General features: G+C 45.6%; 1 protein-coding gene across 8 annotated transcripts in view; it reads left to right on the top strand.

Annotated features, from left to right (window-relative positions):
• Zfat (zinc finger and AT-hook domain containing) overlaps window positions 1–25,466 on the top strand; it is a 179,049-nt gene that overhangs the window by 92,494 nt on the left and 61,089 nt on the right. For 7 of the 8 annotated variants that reach the window (XM_048802174.1, XM_015486509.2, XM_048802169.1 and 4 more), the window contains one exon: window positions 13,441–13,529. The exons of the other annotated variant lie outside the window; for it this stretch is intronic. In XM_048802174.1, the coding sequence (XP_048658131.1) occupies window positions 13,441–13,529 (89 nt within the window). The remainder of the gene's footprint in view (window positions 1–13,440; window positions 13,530–25,466) is intronic. 8 annotated transcript variants of the gene reach the window in all.

Here is a 25,466-nt window from a genome sequence, read left to right as displayed (position 1 = left end):
GGATATTTGTAGGCAGACATCTAAGGGGCTCCTCAAACTGGCCTGGTCAACTGGCTGCGGATCTTCCTTTCCAGACCCAGGCTCCTGTGGCCCAGGGGCTGCCAGTCTTGTTAAAGAGATAGTAAATATTTTAGGCATATACAGTTTCTGAAATATCTTCTTTTGCCTTTGCTTTTGTCTTTATAAACCTTTTTAAAAACATGTAAAAGCCATTTTTAACTTATAACTGCACAAAGCAGGAAGCAGGGTAGATTTGGCTGATCCCTGCTTACTTCTAGGTGAATCCTTTTTAGTTCTCTCAGCACAACCCTGGAATCTCCTGCTTCTCAGCACCTCACAATATCCTTTTTAGTCCAAGTGGATATTAACTCTTGCTTCGTTCTTTAAAAAAAATTAAACATACATTTATTTTATCATATATTTCTCATGTACATAAAAAAGAAAAATAGGGAAGTAATTTGGTAATTTTCCTGAATTATGTTCCCACTGTTATGAGTGATTCTGGCCATTTACCAAGTGTCTGTAGTCCCCTGTGTGGTCCTGGGCACCCTGGGCACAGAGATGCCTGCCCTTGTCTCCAGCATGCTCTTCCAGGCTGCAGTGCCCACTCCGTGAGTCTGTTGCTGGTGCTCTCGGATCCTGCAGGAGAGCATGAAATGCTTTTCCTTCTCACTGCTTCCTCATTCTGTCCTCTTTTCCAAAGGCTTTGGGAGTTTCTGCTCCTTTCAATTGAACCTTTTTGCGGTGGGTGCAGCAGGCTGTCCTTTGCCACATGGGCTCGTGACTCACTATAACTCAGCTCTGTCTGCTCTCATGAGCTTCCTTTCAGGTGTTATTGCTTTGCAGGAAAACATGTGGGTCCTCCCTCAGGTGTGAATACCTGCTTCACTCATTCATGCCCTGGGGCTTTGTCTTTAACTTTGGTGGACATGATAACCATTCATGTTTAGAACAGGGGTGTGTGTGTGTGTTGCTGAAGATTGAACCCAGCACCTTCATCGTGGCAAGTGCTCTGCCATTGAGCTCATTGCCAGCCCTTAAAGTAAAAATTTTTTGAAGGCATTTCAAAATGAATCAAATTCCTTGCAGATGCTGACACCAGTATGTGTAACTTAACTGAGGTGACGATATGAGCAATCAGATCAAGTTTACACCTGCTCACACGGTGCCACTGGCTCTGACTGGGGGAACCAGCTGCAAACCTTTCCGACTTTAAGGCACCTTCCAGTTCCCGGATACTAAAGTGTGAAAAATGTGTACGTCAGAAGTGATGAAGCAGATAGTTGAGAGCCAGCATGACCTTGTGGGATGGGAAGCACCATCGTCCTCACCTGCAGAGGGAGACACACTTGCCTCCATTCTAGCAGCCACCTCCTGGCGTCTCTCTCACTTCCACTTCCAGGGGCTGCTCTTAACATAGGGCCAGTGACTGTGCTGACGCAGAGGTCAAGGTCCCACACCAGAGTTCGTCACCTTTCTTATATCTGCGCTTATTTCAAGTCAAAGCCCAGATCCTCCCTAAGCCCTAGGTGGCCCTGCAGCCTGTCCACACGCCCTCTGCTCTCATCTCCTCTGCTCTGCCCAGCTCCCAGCTCACCTACATCTTACACCTCTCGGTCCCTTAAACTTCCCAGGTATGCACAGGGCATTGGCTGGGGACCTTCCTCCTAGCTGGAGAGTTCTTCTCCCTTGTCTCAGTGGACACCCTGTCCCTGCCCTTTAGGTCTTCACTGAAGAGTCCTATTCCAGGAAAGTTCTTCCGTAGGTTCTCCGTGGGTGTAGAGTCTCGGCACCCCTCAGCCCTCCACATTCCCTTGTTGGTTTTTCTACCTGGCTTTTCTGTTGTTTCAACTATGGGAACTCTTCTGCCAACACTTCATGCTCATCCATGTTGCTTATCGTTTCTCCTAGGCCTTTCTCAATGTACTCTTCAGTTTTCTGAGTCATGTACTAGATTGTAAACTCGACGAGCAGGGATTTTTGACTTAATTACATTTTCTTTTTTTAATCTCTTAGTACCTAGAACAGCACCTGGCTTATAGTACATGTCTGTGAATTTTTTATAGAGTGAATAAATGGAAAAAATGTGAAATACCCTGCATAAAGTGGTTGGGGTATAATAGTACTCAAAAAGCGTCAATTATTTCATCCCATTTCATCTCTCAGATAATTATGTTAAATCAAATTCTTGTGAATTAGATATTTTAAAATATGGTTGAGGAACCCACTATTAAATGAATCTTCTTGGACATCTTTTAATGAAGTAAAAAGGAATTGAGTAATTACCTCTCCTCTACCTACTTGCAAATCTTAATTTTTCACATTTAGTGGCTTATTTAAAGTGATGTATCCCTGTTTATTGCATTTCTGTTTCCCAAAGGAGCTTATTACTGTACCTTAGGAAGGCCATTCTGGGTGAAGGTTTCACTTAAAAGGTTTGCCAGGCAATATTTATAGAGAGAAATGGATCTGTAAAGGGCCTGATCAAATACTTTGCATGTATGCTAACAGTGTGCAAGGATTTAATGCAAAAATTATGTTGTAACACATTTTCCCTTTTTGACTTTAAAAAGGCTTACACATGACGTAGTCTGGGGGTTCACACGTGATTTTGCCCACCCACGGCCACCGAGGGAGCTGAATTGTGCAGCGCTTGGTATCACATGATCAAACGAGAATTCTCTAATCATGCAGTGAAAAGCTTTTGAAGTTGAGGGCTGAATCCTTTGGGTCTCCACTTCCTCCAGTCCAACCTTTCCTCATACACTGTAGTTAAGAAGTTTCCTGGTAAAATTCACAAAGAAGAGTCACCCAGGTTTTAAGCACTCTTATGATATGTAATAATTAGACAAGCGAAGAGTTGAGAAAAGAAATCAGGTCTGAGTGGAGGAAGCATATTGTTTGCCTTCACATCTTCAATTCATAATAAAATATACCATGGCTACATGTTGAAGTAGTCTAGGAAGAATAAGTGTGGAGATTTTACCCCCTCCCTTTCCTGTCCCTTAAAAAGCCAAATTACTCTGGGGTAAAGTAGCCCCACTTATCCCGTGGCCACTTCTAAAAATCTGTCTCAAGAAGCAGGAAGCAAATGGTTCCTGAGCAACCAGCCTGCTTTGGTGAGACGGTCTCTCTGCAGCACCCTTGTCCCCATCCTTCCTCCCGCTCACCTCAGCAGAGGGCTAAGGCTGGGCTGTGATTGGGGCTGCTGGATGAAACACTGTGGGTTTCTGTGGCTCGTCTCCATGGGCTTGTGTCTTTGTGATGGTGGGGGCAGTGGGGCTGATTTCAGGGTCCCATTTTATAGGTTCCTTCTGTGTGGGTCCACTTGCACTCTCTTTGACAGTTTTTTCTGACCAATTGGAAATAATTGCACCCATACTATAAAACGCACTGTGCAAGCTTGATGGGCAGATAGCTCAGGCTGATTTACAGTGAACCATCGAGCAAGACGTGGTTACCTCAGACTTGCTCGGGTGGAGGGGTCTTGGGTGCAGATGTGAACTCAGTGTCTGTCACTTTAAGCCAGCCCTGGCGCCTCCTCCTCCCTGTTCTCCTACCTGGCTCTGTGCCAAGTCTCATGCAGATCCATTCCTCCTCGTATAAAAACTGATGTACTAATCACAGAGAATTATCAGGCAGAGTCTGCAGTTGCTTGAGGTTTGGCTCCTGAAGTACAGAGACTTCTGAAATTGTATTTTTATTGCCATAGCTATTGCTGTTCTGACTCGCCATTGCACAAGTTACACAGATGCTGGGACACTCTAGTTGTGTTTTCAAAGCACCCATAGCAAGTTGCTCCTTGGGTCTCCTCCGGGTGCTTCCTTCACACTAGGTGGTGAACCTCTGCATGCTGGGTAGACCAGTAGATTCAGGAGGCGGGCCCTGTTGGAAGGCCTCCTGCCAGGACAGCCTGGAACAGGTGCTTCCTCAGCCCTGTTGCCAATGTGTTCCTGTGACTGCTGAACAGATCCCCCCAAATGCAGTGGCTTAGAACACAAACGTTGATCAGCAGTCCAAAGACCAGGTGTCTGATTTGGGGTCGGGGGTGATCTTCCTTCTGGAGACCCCCAGGGCCATCTCTTTCTTCATCCTTTGTAGCATCTAGAGCTGTCTATACACTTTGGCTTAGAGCCCCCCAACCCCTCCTGCCCCTGCTTCATCTCCTTGACCTGGACCCTCCTGCTTCCCTTTGTGATTTCAGTGGGCCTACCTGGCCAATCTGGGATCCTCTCCCAGTTCAAGATCTTCAACTTGATTTCTGTGTGAAGTAGCATGTCTGGGTTCCAGGGATTAGGGCCTGGATGTCGGTGTGCTGCTGTGGGGCATTATCTGCCTACCACCTGGGATGGGCTAGCACTAAGGGGGAGCTGGAGCCCAGCTGCCTGGCCTTGGTTCCGGAGGCCACGGTCCTCACATGCCCAGCAGCTCTAAACTGTACACGTCAAGAGGGGATGTCAGCAGCAATGAATCCATATCATCAAAGAAAGATCAAAGTTCTCCTCATTCAGATGTCTGTCTTCAGGAAGACACTAGACAATAGACAATACTCAAAGAATACCACTGTTGAAAAAGGGTAAATGTCAGTTTCATTAAAAAAAAAAAAGTGTAGTAAGTTTTCTGAAAACTGCTGGAAATTTACTTATGCAAAATACTACCTTTTTCAGTAAGCCTGGATAAACAGTTATAGGAGGCACTCTCACTTTTATGCCTCTAGTTGTTATTACTAATAACAGTTTGAATTTATGGTAATTCTTCCTCTAAGTAGTTTAGTGCCCCTTCAAGTTTGAGGTTTACATAAAGTTTGCTTTTGCAGTGATGGTTGATTTAATAGTCATTTCAAACAAGTGGCCTCAATCAGAAGGGATTTTCCATCACCATCTCTTTGTTCTGATGGAATTCTAATGCCACAAGCCAAAGGTGACCGGTGAAGATTTTTCTCCCATTCCATTCCTCCTTATTTCTGCTTAGGACTCTATTTATAAAGTAACTGAACAGCTGGGATCGGCTTCATGGAAGCTCATGGATCAGGTGAGGTTGTGTAAAAAACAAAGGAAACAACAGGTTGCCTGTTGGACCTGCTGTTGCCACAAGGTGGGGGCCACCTCAGTCCTGGAAGCAAGGAGTGATTGCCTTTATTTTCAGGAGCAGAAAATGGGGACTCAGCATTGTCTGTCCCATGTGGGTACAACTTTGGGGTTCCAGGCTAATGCAGGTTCTTTTGGGTTTTGCTTCTACTTGGAGATGATCCAGATGGAGCCTGGACATAAGCGAAACAGATGCTCTGCTGGCCCCTGCCACAGTGCCCCTGTTGTGGCCAGTCCACGACAACTCATGGCAGGATGACCTTGGTTCCCCTGGGTCTGTTGTGCCTCTCTTTATCTAACCCAGTGCAGGATAATATGTATTTCCATTCCTTCTTTCTCTCTTCCTACCTCCGAATCCCTCTCAGCCCTGTCCTCAGAGGGCAGTCTGAATAACTGTCCCCGAGTAAGACCTAAGCAAGAGGCAGAGCGCAGGATGATGGGACTCAGGATCCTGTGCTCTTTTTGCTGTCTGGAGACACTCAAATTTGGCCAGTTTCTGCTTGCCAGCCCAGGCAGTGCCTAGGAGGTCCGAGGCTGGGTAGGCTCCTCAGCTTGCCGTGTACAGGACAAGGCTGAGGAGTTCACGTTAGATGAGGGAGGGGGCTGCTTCCAAAATAAAACTTGAAAGCAGAGGCTTTGAACAGATGGGTCATGTCTTTTTGAGAGAAAACAGAAGTAGAGGAGAAGCAGCCCCACATTTGAGGGGGCCACACATTTTTGAGGGAGATTGGAGCTGCTGGTGAAGGCCATATTTCAGCAGGAACTGCAGCACCTGCAGTGGACACCTGAGCCACCTGGACACTCAGAGGGATGCCTGACTGAAAACTACAGGCTATGTCATGCTGAGCGTATTCTTTTTCTTTCCACCTTCGACAGCAGCCTGAGTAATCTACACTGCCATGCAGTCCTCAGACTTTATCTTTTAACTCCACAACAAATCTTTCCTTTCTTGGATGAATTTTGGTGCCAGTCTCTGAGCACCTTCTGGGGGAAGGTGGCCTGTTGTGTTGTCTTTACTTTTACCTTTTTAAAATGGAAATATCGTGTGCTACACAGAAGTGCTGATTTATACGTGTACATCTCAACATAGTATGACCAATGATGACCACAGCCTAGGACAAGAAGCAGAACACTGCCAACCTGTGCAAAGTAGCGCCTGCCTTTCTGGAGGATTCTGCTCTGAGTGCTAGCACCGTCCCTGGGCCTTGCCTTTCTGTGAACTTTGCATAAACTGACCCATATGATGTATGTTCTTTGGGGCTTGGCTTCTTCCGTTTACCATTATGTTTGTGAGATTTGTCTAAGTTGTTGTGAATTGGACTTTAACATCCTCTGGGCCTCTGGGTCAAATGACATGGATTTCACAAGCATCTGAGATGATTAATTCTGTGGTTAGAGACTGAGAAAGCTTTGTTCTCATACCAACTTTTTCTTGCCAGGGCACTGTTTCCTCAGTGAGCCTGGCTGCTTTCCACAGGAGTGCTTCTCGAGACAGGGGTGTCTCAGCTTGTGTTATCCTCCTGACTGGCAAGACTTGGCTTAGGGTCACTTGTGACCACTTACAAAAGTTAGATCCTGCCTCACCAAATAAGACTGACCACCCCAGACATCATTCATGGTTAGGCCAAGAAGCCGGACAGACAAAGCCCTGGGAAACAGGCCCAACCCTTGCAAGCAAGCGAGCACATGAACCTTCAAGTTCGGAACCACTGGAGCCATTGCCTTGAAAGACCTGTCTTATTGCCTGCGGTCAGTGCGGGTGCACACCCTGGCCTGCCAAGATGGGTGCTCATGATCTGGAATGCTGTTGCATTAGAGCACAGACAGTAGACATAAGCACCCATCCTACAGGCAAACCTAACATGTGAGCAAGCCTTTACAATCCTTTATTCACATTCAGAGGCAATGACTATACAACTATGATGAGGGCTAAATATCAATCTTGTCGCCTAAGGTTAATACTGTAGCTAGCCTTTAGCTGTATAAGTCAGTAAATCACAAGTTTAGGCTCCATACAATGTTGCTTTAAGGTGGTGGTCCATGAGTAACTTAAACCATCTCCTTACTTTTGGACAAAATGTTGTTTTCTCCCCATACCCTCATTAGTATAACTTAGAGGGCAGGGGACTTTTTTGTATATTAACTTTTCCTTCTTTTGGATTCTTTCCTTGGGACCCACTCCCAGGAGCAGGTGGATGTTCTGCTTTGGCACTTGTTAACTGTGTGTTGCACCACCAATTTACTTTTCAAAAACACATTTCAGAGATCTGGAAGTGTCCCATTTAAACTTTGATTTTTAAGACCTCATGTAACTAAAAATACTTGATTTTTTAAGTTTTCTGGGTATCTAGTCTTACCGTGTTAGAACGTGTATTTATTTGGAACTCTGAAGTCCTGCAGGTGGTATAAAGGCTGGGTGAACTCCTGTTCATCAAGCACAGTAGCCTGCGTTCATCGTGCTGTGTGGCTCTGTTCTGTCACTGGAGCTTCTTCTATTGGTTAACTCTGATTTTATTGCCTCTCGAGGCAGCTCTTGGTCTTGCCTTTTTCTGTCTGCTTGAGTTGTATGCCCTGTGATCTTTCTTCTCTGGCTGCTTCAGCCACTGTACTTGCTGGAGTTCTTTTGGCTGGTTGGCAGAAGCTACTTAAGGAGCTGGAGTGGCCAGGAGGCACATGCTGTGAAGGTCCTGGTGGCCTTATGGACTCCGGGTCTTCATGTTGTGGCATCTGCTTCCCAAACCTGTCTTGCATCCTGTCAGTGCATTTCAGCTAAATATCCCTTCCTCTCCGGGGCCCCTGACCAGCTTGTCCGGGGGCACACCTCACCCTGTCCCCTCATCCTCCACACCAGTCCGTGCCCTTGGTCATGGGTGGGGATTCTGAGTTACTTGTTGGCACACTTGCTGCTTCACATTTAGGTGATAAACTCCATGAGGACGAGGGCTTTGTGCTCCTGTCCCCTCTCATCTGCCAGGGGCAGGTGTGGTCCTGGCACACAGTGACCACTCAGTGATGCTTGCTAGGAATGAGCACAGCCATCCAGGTGGCCATCCGTACTGCCACCTTGCCCATTTTCTGCTCCTGTTTCCTCTTGACATCCTTTCTGTCTCTCTCTACCGTCTCTCCTTACCCCTCCTGCAGACGGGCTTGTCCTCTTGTTTGATCCACAGAGTGAAAGGACCACTGGCTCCTGACTGTGGGCTTCACCTCCGGACAGTTCCTGCACCTGGGCAGCTTGGCTCATTTGTCTACTGTGGTCTGATATCTGTGGCTAGAGTGGCGGATGATGGGCAGGGCCAGTGACACCCACCAACACGGTGTTGGTGGTGGGAGGGAGAACATGGAGACTCATGATGGGGGCCCCTCCCGTAACGTCCACCAGCCTGCCTCACCCTTCGCACCTACTTCCCGGAGAAGTGCATAGTCCTTGCCCCACAGTGCCCACACCTTGTGAGGGCACCAGCCAGACCAGCTGGGGGCCATGCGCAGCCTCTGCATAGCTGTGGGCAGCACCGACCAGCAAGGAAAACAAACCTGTCATGAGCTAAAATTCCTGTGAGTGAGACAGATGATAAACATGATAAGATCAATAAAAATGCTGTATTACAAGGGAAATAGGAAAATATCTCAAATGTAGAGAAATTGAGATATGAAGTAAAAATGTGAAATGATTCAGTTTCAATATAAAAATATATAGGTCAAAAATGGTAGAAATGTCTCAGTAAGGGAGGATGGGGCTGTCATTTTAATCAGGATGGCTCTGAGGGGATGCGGTGGGAAGGAAGGTGGCATTCCAGTGAAGACCTGGGGAGCAGAGCAGCAGACCATGGGGGACCTGGGAGGGGCCTGGGAGCGGAGCGGGAGTGAGTCCACCTCCAGGGCCCTCCAGCAGGGCTAGCTGAGGGCTCTGCTCTGGAGATGAGCCTCCCTCAGCTCTTTGGTAGCCTGGCTGCTTACATGCTCCCGGCTTTACAGGCATTGCCTCCTGCTGTTTCCATCTTTGAGCTTTAGGCTGGCTTAATTAGAACTGAGTCTTCCGATTGTCTCCAAGAATGTGAAAGGGAGTTAAAGGCACTGGGCACTGCCAAGTGGCCCTGGTGGCCACCATGGGGAGGGACTGCTGCTCGGTCCCCTATACACACCTGGCCTTACTCCGGGGGCTGCTTTTCAGGTGTCCAGGATCCGTGCCTATGGCCATCCTCCTACCAGGCAGTGTTAACTCCCCGCTTTTTTCTGATGAGATCTCTGTGTAGCAAAGAAGAATGAGCCCAGGGTCATACAGGGTGAGCTGGACAAAGCCAGACAGAGCGCTTACATCCCCTGCCACTGACCCCTCAGGTGGCCCTTTGAATGGACAGCCATTCTGTGCAACAAGCCACTGTTGTGTGAGTGGCACCAGTGTGTCCGTTGCTGGTTTTTTGGTCAACTTTTTATTACCATGACCAGGAGCAACTTGAGGGAAAATTTAGTTTGGGCTCATGATTTTGAAGGACTCCATAGGCAATCAGCTGCACTGGTCTAGGCCCAAGATGAGGCAGAGGAAAGCTGCTCCCCTCGAGGCAGCCAGGAAGCAGAGGGGTTGTGGAAAGGGGCCCAGGGAAGATGAGCCCTTCCAGGGTAGCCCCAGTGACCCACCTGCTCCAGCTCTGCCCCACTTGCCTCCAGCTGCTGCCCAATTAACCTATTCAAACAACTGTGGACTGATGAGGTCACAGCTCTCAGTATGCAATCATTTTACTTCAGAACATTTCTGCATTAACAGGAGCTTTGAGTGGGGGATACCTCACATTCAAACTGTGACACTGGTGTAAATTGTTTCTTGCCTTGGGGAAGTTGTAAGGCACCAACATTAGCTGAAAGGACTGTGTGACTGTCAACAGGGTCTTTGCAGTTAAATAGACCAAGGTTTAAATCTGGTCTCTGCCACCTACCACTTTGCGACCCGGCAAATTGTTCAGGTTTTTGATCCTAGTTCCTTAACCATTAGCACCATTGGTGGGCGGTGCTCTCTGATTCGCAGACTTGGGTGCACAGTTAGACTGTGTGTGTCATGGGCTGGCAGTGTTCACAGTGCCCAGGAAGTCAGTAGGCAGAACTAGCCAGGTACAATGTGTGAAAAGTGAGTGATTTTTAAAAATCAGTCTCTGTTTCTTTTCTATAATTATTTTCTTTTGCTGCGATGCTATGTGACTTGCATCCACAGGCATGTGACATTCATCTGTTGCCCTTTGAGGTCACTGCAGCCTTAGTAAATGCTAGTTTTTCCTGTCCACTTTCCTGTATTCTCAGGAGTCTCTTGATAAGAGTGCAACCTGATAATCTCACGTCATCTCTCCTTTATGACTAGTCATGAACCTGCATTCCATTATTTTAATTAGGCAGCAGCAGATCATGTCAAGTGCTCTCCCAGGCCTGTTTGATCAGGGCTGTCGCGGGTTGCTGAAAACATTGGCAGTGTTGAGTCTCCTCCTCTCAGGAGCACTCTTCTTTCCTGTCTGCTGCAGAGCTTGGAGAATCGTATATTGGCCAGGCTGACTCCTGATCTGGAGCGAGGCAACTCCATTTACGCATTTCCAGTCTTCTTTTTTAGCACTTGATCTTTTACTCTTTGATCTGAGTGTTTGATTATGAGTGACAAAATATTTGTCACCTCTGAGAATGGTTCTTCAGCTTTCCCCCACTCACTGTGGTGGTGAAGGATCCAAACACCACTTTCCTCAGGCTGCCTGGCACAGGGATGGTGTATTTACATGGTGATTCATGTATCATCAGGGAAGTGTGCGTGAATGAGGTTATACTGATGATGTGTAGAAGTGTGTGGCCTTATGTGTGAGAAAAAAAGGACACTGTATTTATTAGAAGGTTTTAGTTGCTCTCTGATGATAACTTGTATGCTTTACATGTGCAAAATTTTCCCACGTTTTGGACGTGGAGAATCAGTAAAGTCTAATTTGTACCTGAAATGATAGTTACAATTATAGTATCGATGTTTATACCATTTGGATTTTGTAATTTTCCCCCCTGCTTTTATCAAGGGTGTTTATTCATGCAAGATGTACAAACTTTCCTCTTTGTTCCTTGCCCAGTTTAGCTTAGTAAAATGCATGGATATGTCCAGTCTTGCATGCACACAAGTCCTGGGGTCACCAAGATGAGTAAAACATGGTTCCTGCCTGTGGGCAGTTTATGGCAGCCCCTGAATTGTAATTGGGTGATTATAGTGCTGTATAAGGAGACCTAGACTGAGGTATATGGCTGGTGTGTAGGGGCTGGCTTTTGGCCAGACAATGTCTTTGCTAGAGAGATGTTGTTCAAATTGAGTTTTGAGTTAAAGAATGGCCTGATGCTGAAAGACTGCATCCCAGCCATGGAAAACGTCAGCAAAATCTCAGGGGTCCGAGACCGCAGAGGTAGGCCTATAGTTATGAGAGGTGAAGTAGCTGTGTTAACAAAGCTCATATACAGAGGGGACAGGCACAAGAGGAGGTCACAGAAAGAGGGGGTTAGTTCTGATTCTGGAGGACCTTCTGTGTTGTGCTCTGGAACTTGAGCTGTTCTGCATTTGGGCCTGTTGCTGGGTTATGTGGGAAGGAAGTATGTGTGATGGATGATGGACAGTGGATGGCTGGATGGTGGATCGATGGGAAGGTCTCACAAAGGCAAAGACACCAGCTTAGGGGCTCTTGCGATTGTCTAGGAAAGGAATGAGGAGGATCCAAACCAGTGTGAAGGTATAGAAACAGAAATAGACAAGACATGTTGAGTTGTTAGGACATGAAATCAGATGCTGAAAAAAATAAATACATACAGTGAAAGTTAAGGCCATAACGATGCTGAAAAATGCCACCAGGTGTCTGACTTGGTGGTCATGTGGGTGCTGAACTGGGAGGACTGGAGGTGGAGCCTGTTTGGTGAAGAAGATAACAAGTCTACCTCAGGACGTTTGGAGCAAGCCAGTAGAGTTGGATACTTAAGGTTTGGGGAAGAGATCAGAGTAGTGTAGACTTTGGCATCAAAGGATTATAAAAACCTGTGGGGGACAGTCATATGCAAGGATGCTTGCTGAATGAAAAGAATAGTTGTGTGGCTGGAACACTGTGGAACATCATGGTGTAAAAGAAAGTGGACAGGAACCACCTCAAAAATACTCAGAATGAATTGTCAGAGCCCCAGAGAGGTGGAGTGTCATAGGTCCAGAGATTTCCAGAGCATGGACTGACAGCAGTCACACTCAGTAGAGCTGTCCTCTACAGTCAGGCCTGAAAAATCCACCATGGGCTGGGCCCTCTGGAGCTCACTGGTTACCTTGGTGAGAATGAGGTTTGCAGCCTGCTGCTGGCAGCAGACAGTTTTGGTTGGATTCAGGGGTGCGCAGCTGGAGAGCACAGAGGTTGCAGCTGTAGACAGCCACACAGCCGGCCTGAGAGGGCAAAGAGGAGAGTGCTCAGAAGAGCCAGTGTTGCTGGGAGCATGCTGCAGGGAGATAGTTGTGTTCCCAGGATGCTTGCGCCTTGGGAAGCTGATGGTGAACGGTTTATTGCTATGGGAAGTAGGACATATTTCTGTTTGGCTGCATGCATTTATATTGTTGCAAATGGAGATTTTATTTACACTAATCAGGAACAAATAATTTAGTATGCCTTGTTTATCCATTAATTTGTTTTACATGTTGGTCTGTTCATCCCATTATTGAATATTTAAATATTGCTGAAACGTTAATCTTCCCGAGAGAGCGGTGCTTTATATACTCTCTGTAGTCTTCTTTCTAGCATTCCCCCAACAACGCTGTTTACACTCCTAGCAGCTTTAGCAGTTCTGTGACACAAAGCTTGCTGCTTGAAGAATGTCATTCTGCAGCTTCCTCTGATTCTCAGGATCCCATCTGAGTTCCTGAGTGAGATGCTCAGGCCCTTGACATTCTAGCCCCCAAACCCAGGCTCAGCTTTTGACTTCCTGCAGACCTCAACGTCAGGGTTCCAGAGAAAGATCCAGCTGCTCCATTTTCTTGACTTCTGGCTCTCACCTATGTGTACCCCTCCTCCTCTTTGCCCTCTCTCCAGGTGGCTGGGCACACCCCGCTCTTTCTTTAGGAGCCTGCTGAGTGTCGATGTGGGGTTGGGAAGTTCCTGGTGGACCTGGCTGTTCCTTCTGCAGCGGCGGGCTCCTTTCCAGTCCCACCTGTCGAAGACTGAGCATCCTGCATTGCATCTGTACACTTCCTTCCTGTCCCCACCTGAGATGCTGGCTCCCACCTGGCAAGGGACACCTGCATGTACCCGGTTCCATGCCTGGCCCTCATTCACATGTAGGGGCTGCCGGCCTGGTCCTCACCTTGTCCTCCGCTTCTTTCCAGGGAAGCAGTTCAAGTGCACAGTGTGTGACTACACGGCAGCCCAGAAGCCACAGCTGCTGCGGCACATGGAGCAGCATGCCTCCTTCAAGGTAAGGGGACGTGGGGAGGTGAGGTGAAGGTGCTGGCTGGAAATGACTGCTTTTGGGCATCACCTTTGCTTTTCAGGCCCCTTAGCTGTCACACCCGGAGTCCAAGGAATGCCTCGGTTTCCTCCATGCTCTCTTTCTGGAAGTTGTGGCATTTCTCTCTTCCAAGACAAGGAAAAGTGTGTAAAAGGATGCAAACAGAAGACAAGACTCATTTTTACCATAAAAACAAAAACCAGTGATTTAGAGGAGAGAGTGCAGCTTTAGGGATACATATTTGTGTCTTCAGATCTGAATTACTATTGTAAGTGTATCACCTGGTGAAACAGGTGTGATGAGACCCAGCTGTCAGGACGTTTGAGAGCAAGAGGCATAGCCCTCCATTGACCAGCATATGGCAGGACTCCGGAGATGATTGCCTTCTGTATTCTTTCATTACCTCCAAATGACATTTCCTTAATATAGGCCACAGTATCCACGTGGTCACTGCTCACGGTGCAATTACTGAGCATCAGAACTGTGGTCCAGTAATTCCTTCTCTAAAAATGTCTGCTCATCACTTAGGGCAACATCACCCTTAAAGTCACTTCTGCTGCTGCTCCTTCTGGTGGTCTACACAGGGGGACATGGCCTCATCAGGATCTGCAAATGAGTTGCTCTAACATGATTTTTGAAATGGTGTCTACTGTGAAATCCCAGAGAATCTAAGGTCTGGAAGGGACCGGGGGTCACCACGCTCACAGTTTGCATTTATTGAGCATCTCTTATGTGCTGCTACTATGCTAGGAGCTAAATGTCTAGCCACTCAGATCTTCTCCATGTAGGTACTATCACCCTGTTGGAGAAAAGAAGAACCCGAACAACAGAAATCAACTAGTGACCCTTATTCTTTTCTGTCATACACGCCTCCTCATATGAAGTGGCCATTGTCACATTGACTCACCCATGCTCACCACTTGTGAAGTGACAAGGACCTTTCCCAGCAGCAAGCCCATGCCACGCTCAGAGCTACCTGCGAAACATGAATTCTCATGCTTTCTCCTTTTAGAGTTGAAGAAGTTAAGTGGCTCAGGGTGAAGGGATGATATGCTTTCAAAACCCAGCAGTGAAGGAGCTGGCTTTGGTCTTCATCTCTCACTGTGGTCCTGTGCTCTTCTTCTTGCATCTTCTCAGTTATTTGTGCCCGGAAAGGGGGAGAGGACTAGAAACAGGAAGGCCATTGCAGCCTGTTGCTTATGTAGCTGCTTTTGACATCTGTAATGAACACGGGTTCTTAGGAAGGACTCACGTGTCATCTGGGGGAGTGTTGCAGTGTCTAAATTGGGGAAGGTCTTCAGTGTTATGCATAATTTGTATACAAGAAAATTAAGAGTTTTATTTCACATTTCACAGCTCCAAGGTGTGTTTCTTTGGGAGACCCCAGCTTTTCTGGATTAGTGAAGTTATTAGCTAGAAAGTAGAGAACCCAGACAGCCGTTGCTACACAGATGGGGAATGTGGACCCAGCAGAGTCAGTTACCGCCACAGCTGCTGAGCATTGGCAGGCTTGGCTTCCAGGCCGTGGTTTTCAGTGTGGACATTTCTCTTTCCTGACCAGACCCAGCTGAAGCAGTGTTTCTGCCATGAAAACCTGACTGTTTTCTTTTCAAGATTGTGGATCCTTTGGTTCACGTGCAGAGGAGGAGGATTTGGAGATGGTTTTAGTTAAGTTCACTGATGTGTGGTTATGACTTTTTTCTGCTGTCACACAGTTGGTGTCCAGTATACTGGGCCTGGAGCTGCTAGGGCTGAGCCAATTCTGGGAAAACTCAGGCCTGAGTGAGGAACACTGAAGCCGTCCTTGGTCCCTTCACCCTATAAGTCAGGGAACTTTCCTGTGCTGGTTGGTGTAGGTGGTGTTTCCCAGTTAATCAGGTTTAACATGACAAAATGAAATTGCTCCATGTGGAGCACCTCATTCCACACAGTGGCTCTTGTTCTTTCCCTGTCTTCTCTCCTTCCCACCCCTATGTTAGCTTTCTTTGGCTGCTATCATAAATTACCACCAGTTTAGTGGCCTAGGACAGTACACACTTACTATCGCACAGTCCTGTAACTTAGAAGTCTCGCCAGCGTCTCACTAAGGTGGAGGCAAGGTTTTGGCTGTGTTTTCCTCTGGCTGCTCCAGGAGTAGAGCATTCACTTGCTCTCTTGCTTCTACAGGCCACTTGCCTTCCTCAGCGTGTGGCCCCTTCCTCTGTCTTTCAAGCCAGCCACACAGCGTGTCTCAGCATGTCTTCTCCAATTTGTCTCTGCTACGGCGAAGACCCTGTAATGACACTGGGCCCACTCACATTCCCAGGGTAGTGTCCCCATCTTAAGATAGATGATTAACAACCGTATTCCACCCACAGTGTTACTTCCTCTTTGCCATGCAAGGCTCCCTGTTCATAGGTTTCAGGGATTAAGACATAGACGTCTTTGGAGGGGTACTATTCTGCCAATGGTATTCCTCCACATTTTTTCCTTTCACATCTACTTTATCGTAGAACATTTTCAGCGAGGTCAGGAAATACATGGTATTGTGTTAGCTCTTCATGACTGTAATGAAATACCTGAAGAAATCACCTTAAATGAGGATAGATGTACTTTGGCTCAGTTTAGGAAGTTTTGGTCGTTGTCTCTTGACCCCATTGCTCTGGGCTGGGGGTGAGATAGAACATGGCAAGATGGGTGTGATAGAGCAGAGCTGCTCATGTCATGGTGAAGCAGAGAGGGAGGGAGGGAGGGAGGAGGATCTGGGGACAAAATACAGTCCCCAATGGCATGCCCAAGGACCCACTCCCTTCAATTAGGTCCCACCTCCCACAGTTTCCATCTCCTCCCAGTAGTCCTTTCAAAGTATGAAGCCATCAGAGGGTTAATTCAGTGATGAGGCTGGAACCCTCATGATCCAGGGACTTCCCAAAAGCCTCACCTCTGAATATTGCTACACTGGGGACCAAGCCTTCAACACATGAGACTTTGAGATGCTTTCCAGATTCAAATCATAACAACATGCATACATATTCCATGACAGTGTTAAACATTACTAACAAATCAAGTTTCTTTGGCCTCAGAATCCTTAGATACTGATGTACTCTACTTGGTTTATAAGATGAAACCAATTAGCTTTTCTAGATATAGAAATATAATTTGTAATGTATAGTTTGTGACATGTTTTCTGTTTATTTTATTCTTTTAGGCATACATGACAGTAGAGTGTATTTTGACATATGTACATGGAGTATAACTTATTCTAATTAGGATTCCATTCTATATGTTCACTAAAGATGATTTTGAAAATGTTTCTTGATTTCTTTCCTTATAGACTTCTTAAATGCAGGTTTTGGATGTGGCTGAGGTTATATAGTGCATGCAGATTCTTTCTGCTGGAGATCACAGCATCAGCTTGATATCCTGATAAAGCTCTGCTGGAGGAAGTGGCTGGCTGAGTGTCCAGCAGGTTTGCTAAGAATACTTTACCTCAGAGTCAGGTAGAGTAATCTCCCAAAGACAAGGCTGGACTATTAATTGTAATGTTGCCATTTTACCATCATCTCACAGGCATTTCTAAAAACATTTAGAAACTGCTTTTAATGGCTGCTTAAGGGTAAGTCTCACAGTTAACCATGCTCCTCATTTCGATACTTTGGTTGTTTCTGGTTCTTCTGTTAGAAATAACTCTGCACTGGACATGTTCAGACTGAAAGCATTTCTGTGTGATCCTAAAATCTAAAGGGCTTTGAAACACAGAATGAAGCCCCTTAAATCACTGGAATTTATAAACAGTAAAGGTGTTAACAGGAACTTCTTGCAGCTGCAATTAAAATGCGTTCCCTAGGGTGGAGCTAACACTTTCAGTCTTAGAGAAGGGCCAGAGAAGATATTGGGCAAGATGGACTGCTGCTGAGCCAGGGATCTTTAAAGAGAAATGGCTTTTTCCTTCTGTGTAGCTGTTCGACTCCTTGCTTTCTTGTTGATAAATGAGTCTGCAAGCTGTTCTCTAAGGTGGTGTGGGCGATAGAGGGGCATTGCTTGTGGAGTTCTCACCTTCTCTCTGTTAGGCTCTCATGGCCCATGACTGTTGAGAGGAATGTTCTCAGTGACAGAGCTGGTTGATGCAGTGACAGTCGCCTTGCACAAAAGTGAAAAGTGCCTGCTTTAAGTAAAGCTGTGTCTTTTCAATTAAAGAGGATATGCTTCTTTTTGCTACCATGTATATGTCATTTCAAACTAAATTTGAGGGTTCATTTTATCTTCTATTCACTTGTGTGGCTGGATTGTAATTATTGATTCTGAAAAAAATAGGTGTGCTATTTTCTTTCTGGTCATGAGAGACATTGAGGTTGGGGAGCAGGTACAAAGAGAGGGGGGTGGGAGGCAGGAAGGAGAGAAACAGACGCATGTTAGGTTGGCTTGTATCACAGCCCACACAGAATGCTTCTTCACGGTGGTGCCATTTTAGCTGGTTTGGGTCACTCTGCCTCCCTCATGGGGTTGCTTGGGAGCTTGATTGATTAGCTCATTCATTCCAGGAAATGGCTAGATTTCTTTTAGCATACTTGTTAGATATCAGTCCGAGAATGGTATTTTAAGATAATACTTTTCAAAAGCCAAGAAGAAAGTATTGAACAGCTGGAATTATTCTTATTTTCCTGTGGTGTTGCCCTTGTGTGTCTTGCTGATTTGAATGGTTGTCTTGTATAAGCAGAGGTTGGGAAAAGCATAGGTCACCAAGAAGGAAATAGCTCTTGGCTACATGATGAAACACCCAGCTTCACTGATAGTGCGGTTTTACTTTTCTTTTTACTAAGATTTTATTTTTTACTTGGATTGGCAAACATTCAGAACTTTGAGAGCACCCTCTATTGATGAGACCTTTGAGGAATCGGCTCTTTCCGTACATAGCTGATCGCTCTGTAAATGGCCTACAACTGAAAATGGCCATGCCCCTGTGGAGGTCAGTTTGGCAGAATCTCTCAAAATTGCAAATTCATATAGCCTGACTTAGCATTGACACTTGTAAGAATTTATCTTCTACAGATACAAGTAGCAGATTTGAGAAATATATCTACATATGCATAACTGTGTAGTTATGCATATATAGATATGATAACTATGCAGGGCCAGTCAATGGAAACAACAGAAACGCCTAGGCTAGGGTAAGGGCTAAATAGAAACGGGGCGTCCATACGCTAGTATGCTAGCAGACACTAAAAAAAGAGTACCAAAGCACTGTGCTTACTTTATACAAAGACATTTATCATATATAATGAAGTACATAAAAGGAAGGTTAAAAAGGGCAAAACTGTGTTGTATTACTCATGTTGCTTTAAAGGCTTTACAAGAATTTATAAATAAACAAACATTTGTGTCAGTGTTCATCCCAGCACCCGGGAGGGGGGTGAGGGTGGGGCAGAGGAAAAAAACGGGTGAAGGTTGAAACTGGCTAGATGGAAGACAGGTCTGCGTAAGACCTTCTAGCTGTGTATAATTTTTGAACTATGTGAATTGAATGTTTACCTATTCAATAACTTTAAGTTAAGAGCAGCAACATTTAAGTAAAAGTGATATCCTAGAAACTACCCAAAATCAAAGCAGAGTATAAATATGTTCTCATTCATCTCATCCTATGGAGGTAGTGGTAAAATGCCTGTGAGAATTTTGGTGAGATTCTGTTTCGCATTTGAAAATCTCAGAGCAATGAGATCTTAGAAAAGCATAGGATTTAGAACCAGATAAGGTTCAGTTCCTGGCTGTGCTGCTTGCAGGCTGTGTTTATTTAACTTCTTTCTATATGTTTTATTATCTGAAAAGTGCGGATGGTGATCTCTATCTCCTGGAGTTGGAGGTATTAAAGGGAATATAATTTTTATGAGGAGATGATATAGTACATGGTACCTGGTGGGCAAGCAGAGAAAGTTGGCTCCTCTTTCCCTCCCCTGTCTCTTGAAAATTACTCCAGTTTCCCAAAAGAAGTGAAGCAAGAAGTATAAACCAGCCTGATCATGTTCATATTCTTTTTGGTGAGATTAAATTGTGCTTAAAATACACTAAATATTTTTTCCAGGTGTTAAGTTCTCCTCTTTATTTGCTTTACACACTGATGCCGTTTTACTTTGTAGAGTTGTTGGGGTCATTGGCTTTGGAGTTAGGCAGACTGGGGTCAAAATCTGGATGCTGCTACCTACAAACTTACTAGTTGACCTTTGGGGTCCCTTTGCCTTTGAATAGCTGGCTCCTTTGGAAAATGCGAATGATGATATGGGTGTTTCCAGGACTATTTTAGGAGGAGTTGCCCTGAGGAAGCTGCCCAGAAGGAGTGTCTGCATTCAGGGTAGGCAGGCTTGGCCTCCACCCTGCTGAGGCCACTCTCCTGGAGGAGGTCCTGGGGACGCCTCCACTTGCCCTCTCTGTATAGTGCCGGGGGCTTTCTTCTTAAAGGCGTCTGGCCCCTTTCCCACCGCACTTGCTCTCCTCCAGCTCTAGTCAGCATTGGGATCACTACGGGCTTTTGGCAAATGTGTGCATGAGGGCTTCTGAACCTCTGAACCCAGAAGGGCCCAGCCAGCTTCCTCTACCCAGGCACTTCCCATGTGGTCCAGACGTGGGGCTCCACAGGGCACAGTCTGATAGCCCTTGCCCTGCATTTGGAACTCGGTGAACAAAGGCCCTGTTTAGTTATTTACATTTAAAATGTGTTCTCATAAACAGCCTAGAAGGGCATCTTACTTGTGTGTGTGCCCACATGTGTAATCTTGTATATGTGTCTGGGTAACTAGTCTGATAATCACTACTTTTTACTTAGAGCTCTTAATCCATTTGTCTTTAATGGGATATAAACATATTTTATGTTTGGATTTAACAGTACCATCTTGCTATTTATTTTCTCTGTCCTGTCAGGTCTTTTCCCCCTCCTCTTTTCTGGCTTCTTTTGGGTGAATCATATTTTTTCATATCCCATTTTATCTCCTCTATTGACTTTTTATTTTAGATGTTTATGGGTTACAGAAAAGTTTTGAAGGCTATAGGAGTGTTTTTCTATATCCCACACCCAGTTTCCCCTGTTGTTGCCATTTAATATAAATATGGTAGATTCAACAACTGATGAACCAATATTAATATGTCGTTACTAACTAAAGTCCATATTTTGTTCAGGTTTCTTTGGTTCTTACCTAATCTTTTTTTCTGCTTTTGGATCTCAGTAGGCTACCATATTGCATTAGTTGTCATGTCATTTCAGGTCCTGTTTGCAATTGAAAGTTTCTCAAAGTTTCACTTTTGAGGACCTTGGAAGTTTTGAGGAACCCTGGTCAAATGTTGTATTGAATATCTTTTTGGGGGGATATTTTTGACATTCAAACTGCGTGTGTGTATGTGTGTGCTTTTGTGGTTGCTGTGAAGATTACATTATCTTTATTTTAGCATAGTCTACTTTCCCGTAGTATGCTACTTCATGAACAACGTCACTCTAGTTCATTACTTACTCTCCTCCTATGTTTTTTGTCTTGTCAAATATATTACTTATGTTATAAACTCCTCAATACAGTGTTGTTTTTTGCCTTAATCAACAAATATTTTAGAGATGTGTCAAACATACACATGAAAATATAATTTTTAAAAGCCTTAGAATAAAAAATAAATAAAGTTTTAGAACTTAATTTAAAAAATTAATAAGTGCAGATGTAAATTTACCTGCACGTTTATCCTTTCTGGTGTTCTGCATTTTTCCCTTTTAGGCCTGGGCTTCCCTGGTACATGTTCCTTTGGCTTGGAGAACTTCCTCTAGCATTTCTTAAATGCTGGTGTGCACAGTTCACTTCCCTCAGTTTTTGTTTAAAACTGTCTTTACGTTTTCCTATTTGAAAATGGCTTTACTTTTAAAAGAGAATTTTGATGATTGCAGATTTCTAGGGGAACATCACTCTGAAGATGTTTTCCATTACTTGTTGTCCTTCAGTATTTCTAACCTTTTAACCTTTATTATTATACCCCTGTGTGTAAAGGGTCTTTTCCCTCTGGATGTTTTAAGATTTTCCTGTTTTTTTTTTTTTTTTTTTTTTGGTTTTCATTATATTAATGTCAGTGAGTCCAAGTGTGGTTTCCTTTACTTGGGGTTTGCTGATCTCTTGGATCTGTGGTTTGATATCTTTTATCAGGTGAACCATTCTCTGTCATTTTCTCTTTAAATCCTTCTCTGTTTTCATTTGTTCTCTCTTTCCTTCTTGGCACAATAATATCCCATACATTTAACTGATCTTATCACGCATCATTCAGACAATCGTTCATTCTTGTCTTTGTGCTGCAGTGATTTCTGTTGACCTTTCTGCAAGGTTATTTACCTTTTCTTTTGATATGTTTGCGCTGCTATGAAAACTATCAGCTGAATTATTCATTTTCAGTGTTTGAAATTCCTAGTATTTTACTTTTTTAAAAAAAATAGTTTTTATTGTTTTGCTAAATTTATTCATCTGTTCATGTATGTTTTCCCTTTTCTCCCAGAGCCTTTATCACAGTTATTTTAATGTGTGGATCTAATAATTTCAACATCTGGGCCATCTGTGCATCAGTTCATAGAAACTCTTTTTCTTGATTTGAGGTTACATTTTCTCAATTCCTTCCTTGTCTTGGAATGCTTAATTGAATGCCAAATATTTTGTGTGAAAAAATAGTAGAGGCTGAGGTAAACATTTTGCATGGAAGAGTGAATGTTCTTACTGTGGGGATTGTGCAGAAGAGTCATGGTGCAGGCCACCTGCCTGCTTTCCTTTGGGAGGCCTGCTTACAAGCTTGGCCCTTGGCTGGTGTCTGGGAACTTGTACTTCATAAGAGTTCCCAGTACTCTGATGGATAAGATGAGCTTCCTCTGTCCACGTGGTACAGGAGGGTGGTTCATGCTGAAGACCTACTTGCCTTTTGAGAAGTCTGGAATTTTGGTGCATGTAAGGCAGAGAGTGCCCACGTGATCAGCCCCCAATAAAATCCTGGATAGTGAACCTCTGGTTAGCTCCTCTAGTTGCACCTTTATATGTGTTGTCATCGCCCACTGCTGGGGAAATCAGTGTGTCCCATGGGACTGTTCTAGGAGCGGACTCTCAGTTTGCACCTGGTTCCCCGGGCTGTGCACCAGGGATCTCATCCCTTAACTGATCTAGCTTTGACTTCTTTAGCTTTAACAAATTGTGTGTTGGATCCTGTGAGTTCTCTCAGTGAGTTGTTGAACCTTGAGGTAGTTTTGGGGTGCCTCAGCACAGAAGTATGTAAGTCTAATGTGTAGTTGAGTTGGATCTGGGCTCTGTAGGTCTAGAGCTGGTCTTCCCCCCTCTGCCCGCCATCTGCAGCTGTTCTGAATACTTGATCAGGACCTTCCTTCCAGCAAGGCTGAGCATCTGATCACCAGTGAGACTCCAGCAAGCGCTCTGTCACCTGGCTAGCTGCTGCCTTTCTCTCTACGGGGCTTTAAGAGACTTACAGGCCAGCCTCCAGCTTTCATGTTGCCAGAGCTCCTGCTTCTCCAGCCCTGCTCTGGCTCCCATGCCTTGGGAATTCTCTCCTGTCTTCTGCCAGCCCAGCTGGAGAGGCTGCAGTGCACTGGGTGAGTCTGTGGACTTTGTAAAGGAGGGAGGCTTTCTTCCCCAGCCTGTGTCTGGTGACGGTCTATGCGTCACAGGGAAGAGGTGGATAGGCCACTGTGCCAGTCATGAAAGAAGCCATGGGTTTCATTTCTTCTCGGCATTTTATTCCTTTTCTGGATTTAGCTCACTTAAGTGCCTTTGTGTTCTCAGCAATCTGATGGATTTTAGAAAAAGTCTTGCATGCTTTTAGTGTGGGAGTGATGGTCCTTTATGGTTCTCCACAGCCTAACTGGAGCAGAAACTTGCCCCCTCCCCGTGATTCTGACAGTGCCTACCATTGTGCCTGAGCGGTGTGGGTGCCGCAGTGTTCACCTTGCCCTCTCTTGCCTGCCCTGACACGTAGCTCCTCAGCTGCAAGTCAGGAGCCAGGAGAGCAACTGAGCAGCAGCTTGACACAGGTGTGAGAGTCCCAAGTGGACGCAAGGTCACCAGGGCAGCCTCCACATGGCACTACCCTTGTGCAGGGCAGGGAGGACCTGGAGATGCGGGGCCCCTGAGGAGTATGAGCAGGGGAGAAACCCCGGCGTGCAGGTGGGAGGCTGCCTCCTTCTTACAGTAGATAGCCTTTCCTGACATTGGATGCCGCACGGCACTTCAGCCAGGTGGCCTCAGGATCCAGCCCTGCCACTTTCTCCCTGTGTGGTCTTGGACAAGTGCCCTAGCCTTTGTAACTTACCTGCCATGTGGGGAATGGGGGCAGCACCCTTCTGAGTATATTGAATCTAGTAGGGAAGCAAGTGACGAGGACTCGGCACATGGCTCTCAGACACTAGTTCCCAGCAGAGGCCTCCTGGCTTCGTTGGCTGCTTCCTCTTCTCTGCACACTTGTCCTGACTGCACTTCTCTCTCCCTCCATCCTGCCTTTGTCTCACATACTTGGTTGTGGCAGCCTCTGCTGCTCAGAGTTGAAGTCACCTGTTTCCATGGACATGTTACCCTCCCTCATGATGTGACTGACCACAAAGGTCTGTCCTTTGACACAGAACCTTGTGCCAGGTGGGCCTTTCACATGGAGTTCTTAGTAACTGGACCTCAGCTGTGTGTTCCCCTCCTGCTTGTCCTGCTGCTGTGCCCTCTAAATCTGACTCTGCAAGAGGGTCACCCTGCACATGCCCCCTTCTCTCTTGTCACTGCCCTCCCTGTTTCCTTAGTTGCACTCAGAGACCTCACAAGGCCCTGACACTGGAAGGAGCTTGCACATTGGCTGTTTCCTCTTGTGAGGTTTCAAGGGCACCAAGACATTCTTGGAGAGCAACTAAAAAATGTGGTGTGTGAATGTGTAAGTCTGCAAAAGAAGAAGACCTCAGTCTGAAATCAGCAGCTTTGAAACCTGCACTTTTAGGAACTGCTGTGTGACTTAGTGCTGACCCTCCCTTCCTACCTGAGACTTGGCCAGTGGACGGAGAGCCGCGGTCCCTCTGAAGGACAGATCCATCCTCTGTCTTGTAGCCAGATACCTCATAGGTGTAGGCAAGTTTGGGAAAACAGCCAGGGCCATCATATGGACAACCACAGTTAAATTTATGTTTGACAGGTGTCTAAATTCAGTTGAATCCTCAAAAATTCATGCTGTGAAACCAAAGGACTCTATTGCCTGTCGCAATTTAAAATTTACATGACTATGGTATTTTGATGAACTTTCCTGAGGATTCCATGTGGAGGATGTCGTACTGCAGTCCAGTATTCAGGATTTTAGGGACAACAGAAAGACAAATATGTGCTTTTTTTCTTTCTTTCTTTTTTTTTTTTTTTCTCGTGAAAAGCATATGAAGTATTTACTCTTTGGTTCAGCACATCCTTTTCAGGTCCCAGGCACTTCTATGTCGGGCTCTCTGCCAGGCTGGGAGCCTGCAGGGGGAACCTGTGTTGGACAGACTCACAGGTCTCAGCAGAGCCACATGTGCATCTTGAGGAATAACAAATACGTTGAGTGCTGCAAGAGAGCTACATACCAAGGACTCTGGGAGGTCAGGAGACCAGCAGATTAACTCTTTAGCTTCACCAGCTTTAAGTCATGATGTAACTGGGGTAATATAATATTATCCTATTGTGTGAACCTATACCTTTAAAAACCTGCAGAGAGCTCTATGTTGACTGTCGTCCACCTCTTGTTGCCTTCCTGATATAATGGAATGGATCACAAAGGCCTTCCTAATGTGCTCGTGTGAAGCCAAAATGAGTTACACATACAAAAGTTGTGGGCACATGAGCTCACACAGTGCACGAGGGGGCTTAGATGCTAAGTCACACAGAGGTGGTGTTTGGATGAGGTCAGTCAAGGCTG

Source organism: Marmota marmota, unplaced genomic scaffold, assembly GCF_001458135.2.
Source record: "Marmota marmota marmota unplaced genomic scaffold, marMar, whole genome shotgun sequence".
Classification (NCBI taxonomy): Eukaryota; Metazoa; Chordata; class Mammalia; order Rodentia; family Sciuridae; genus Marmota; species Marmota marmota.
Note: the sequence above shows the minus strand (reverse complement) of the source record. Positions and strands in the feature narration are given on the sequence as shown.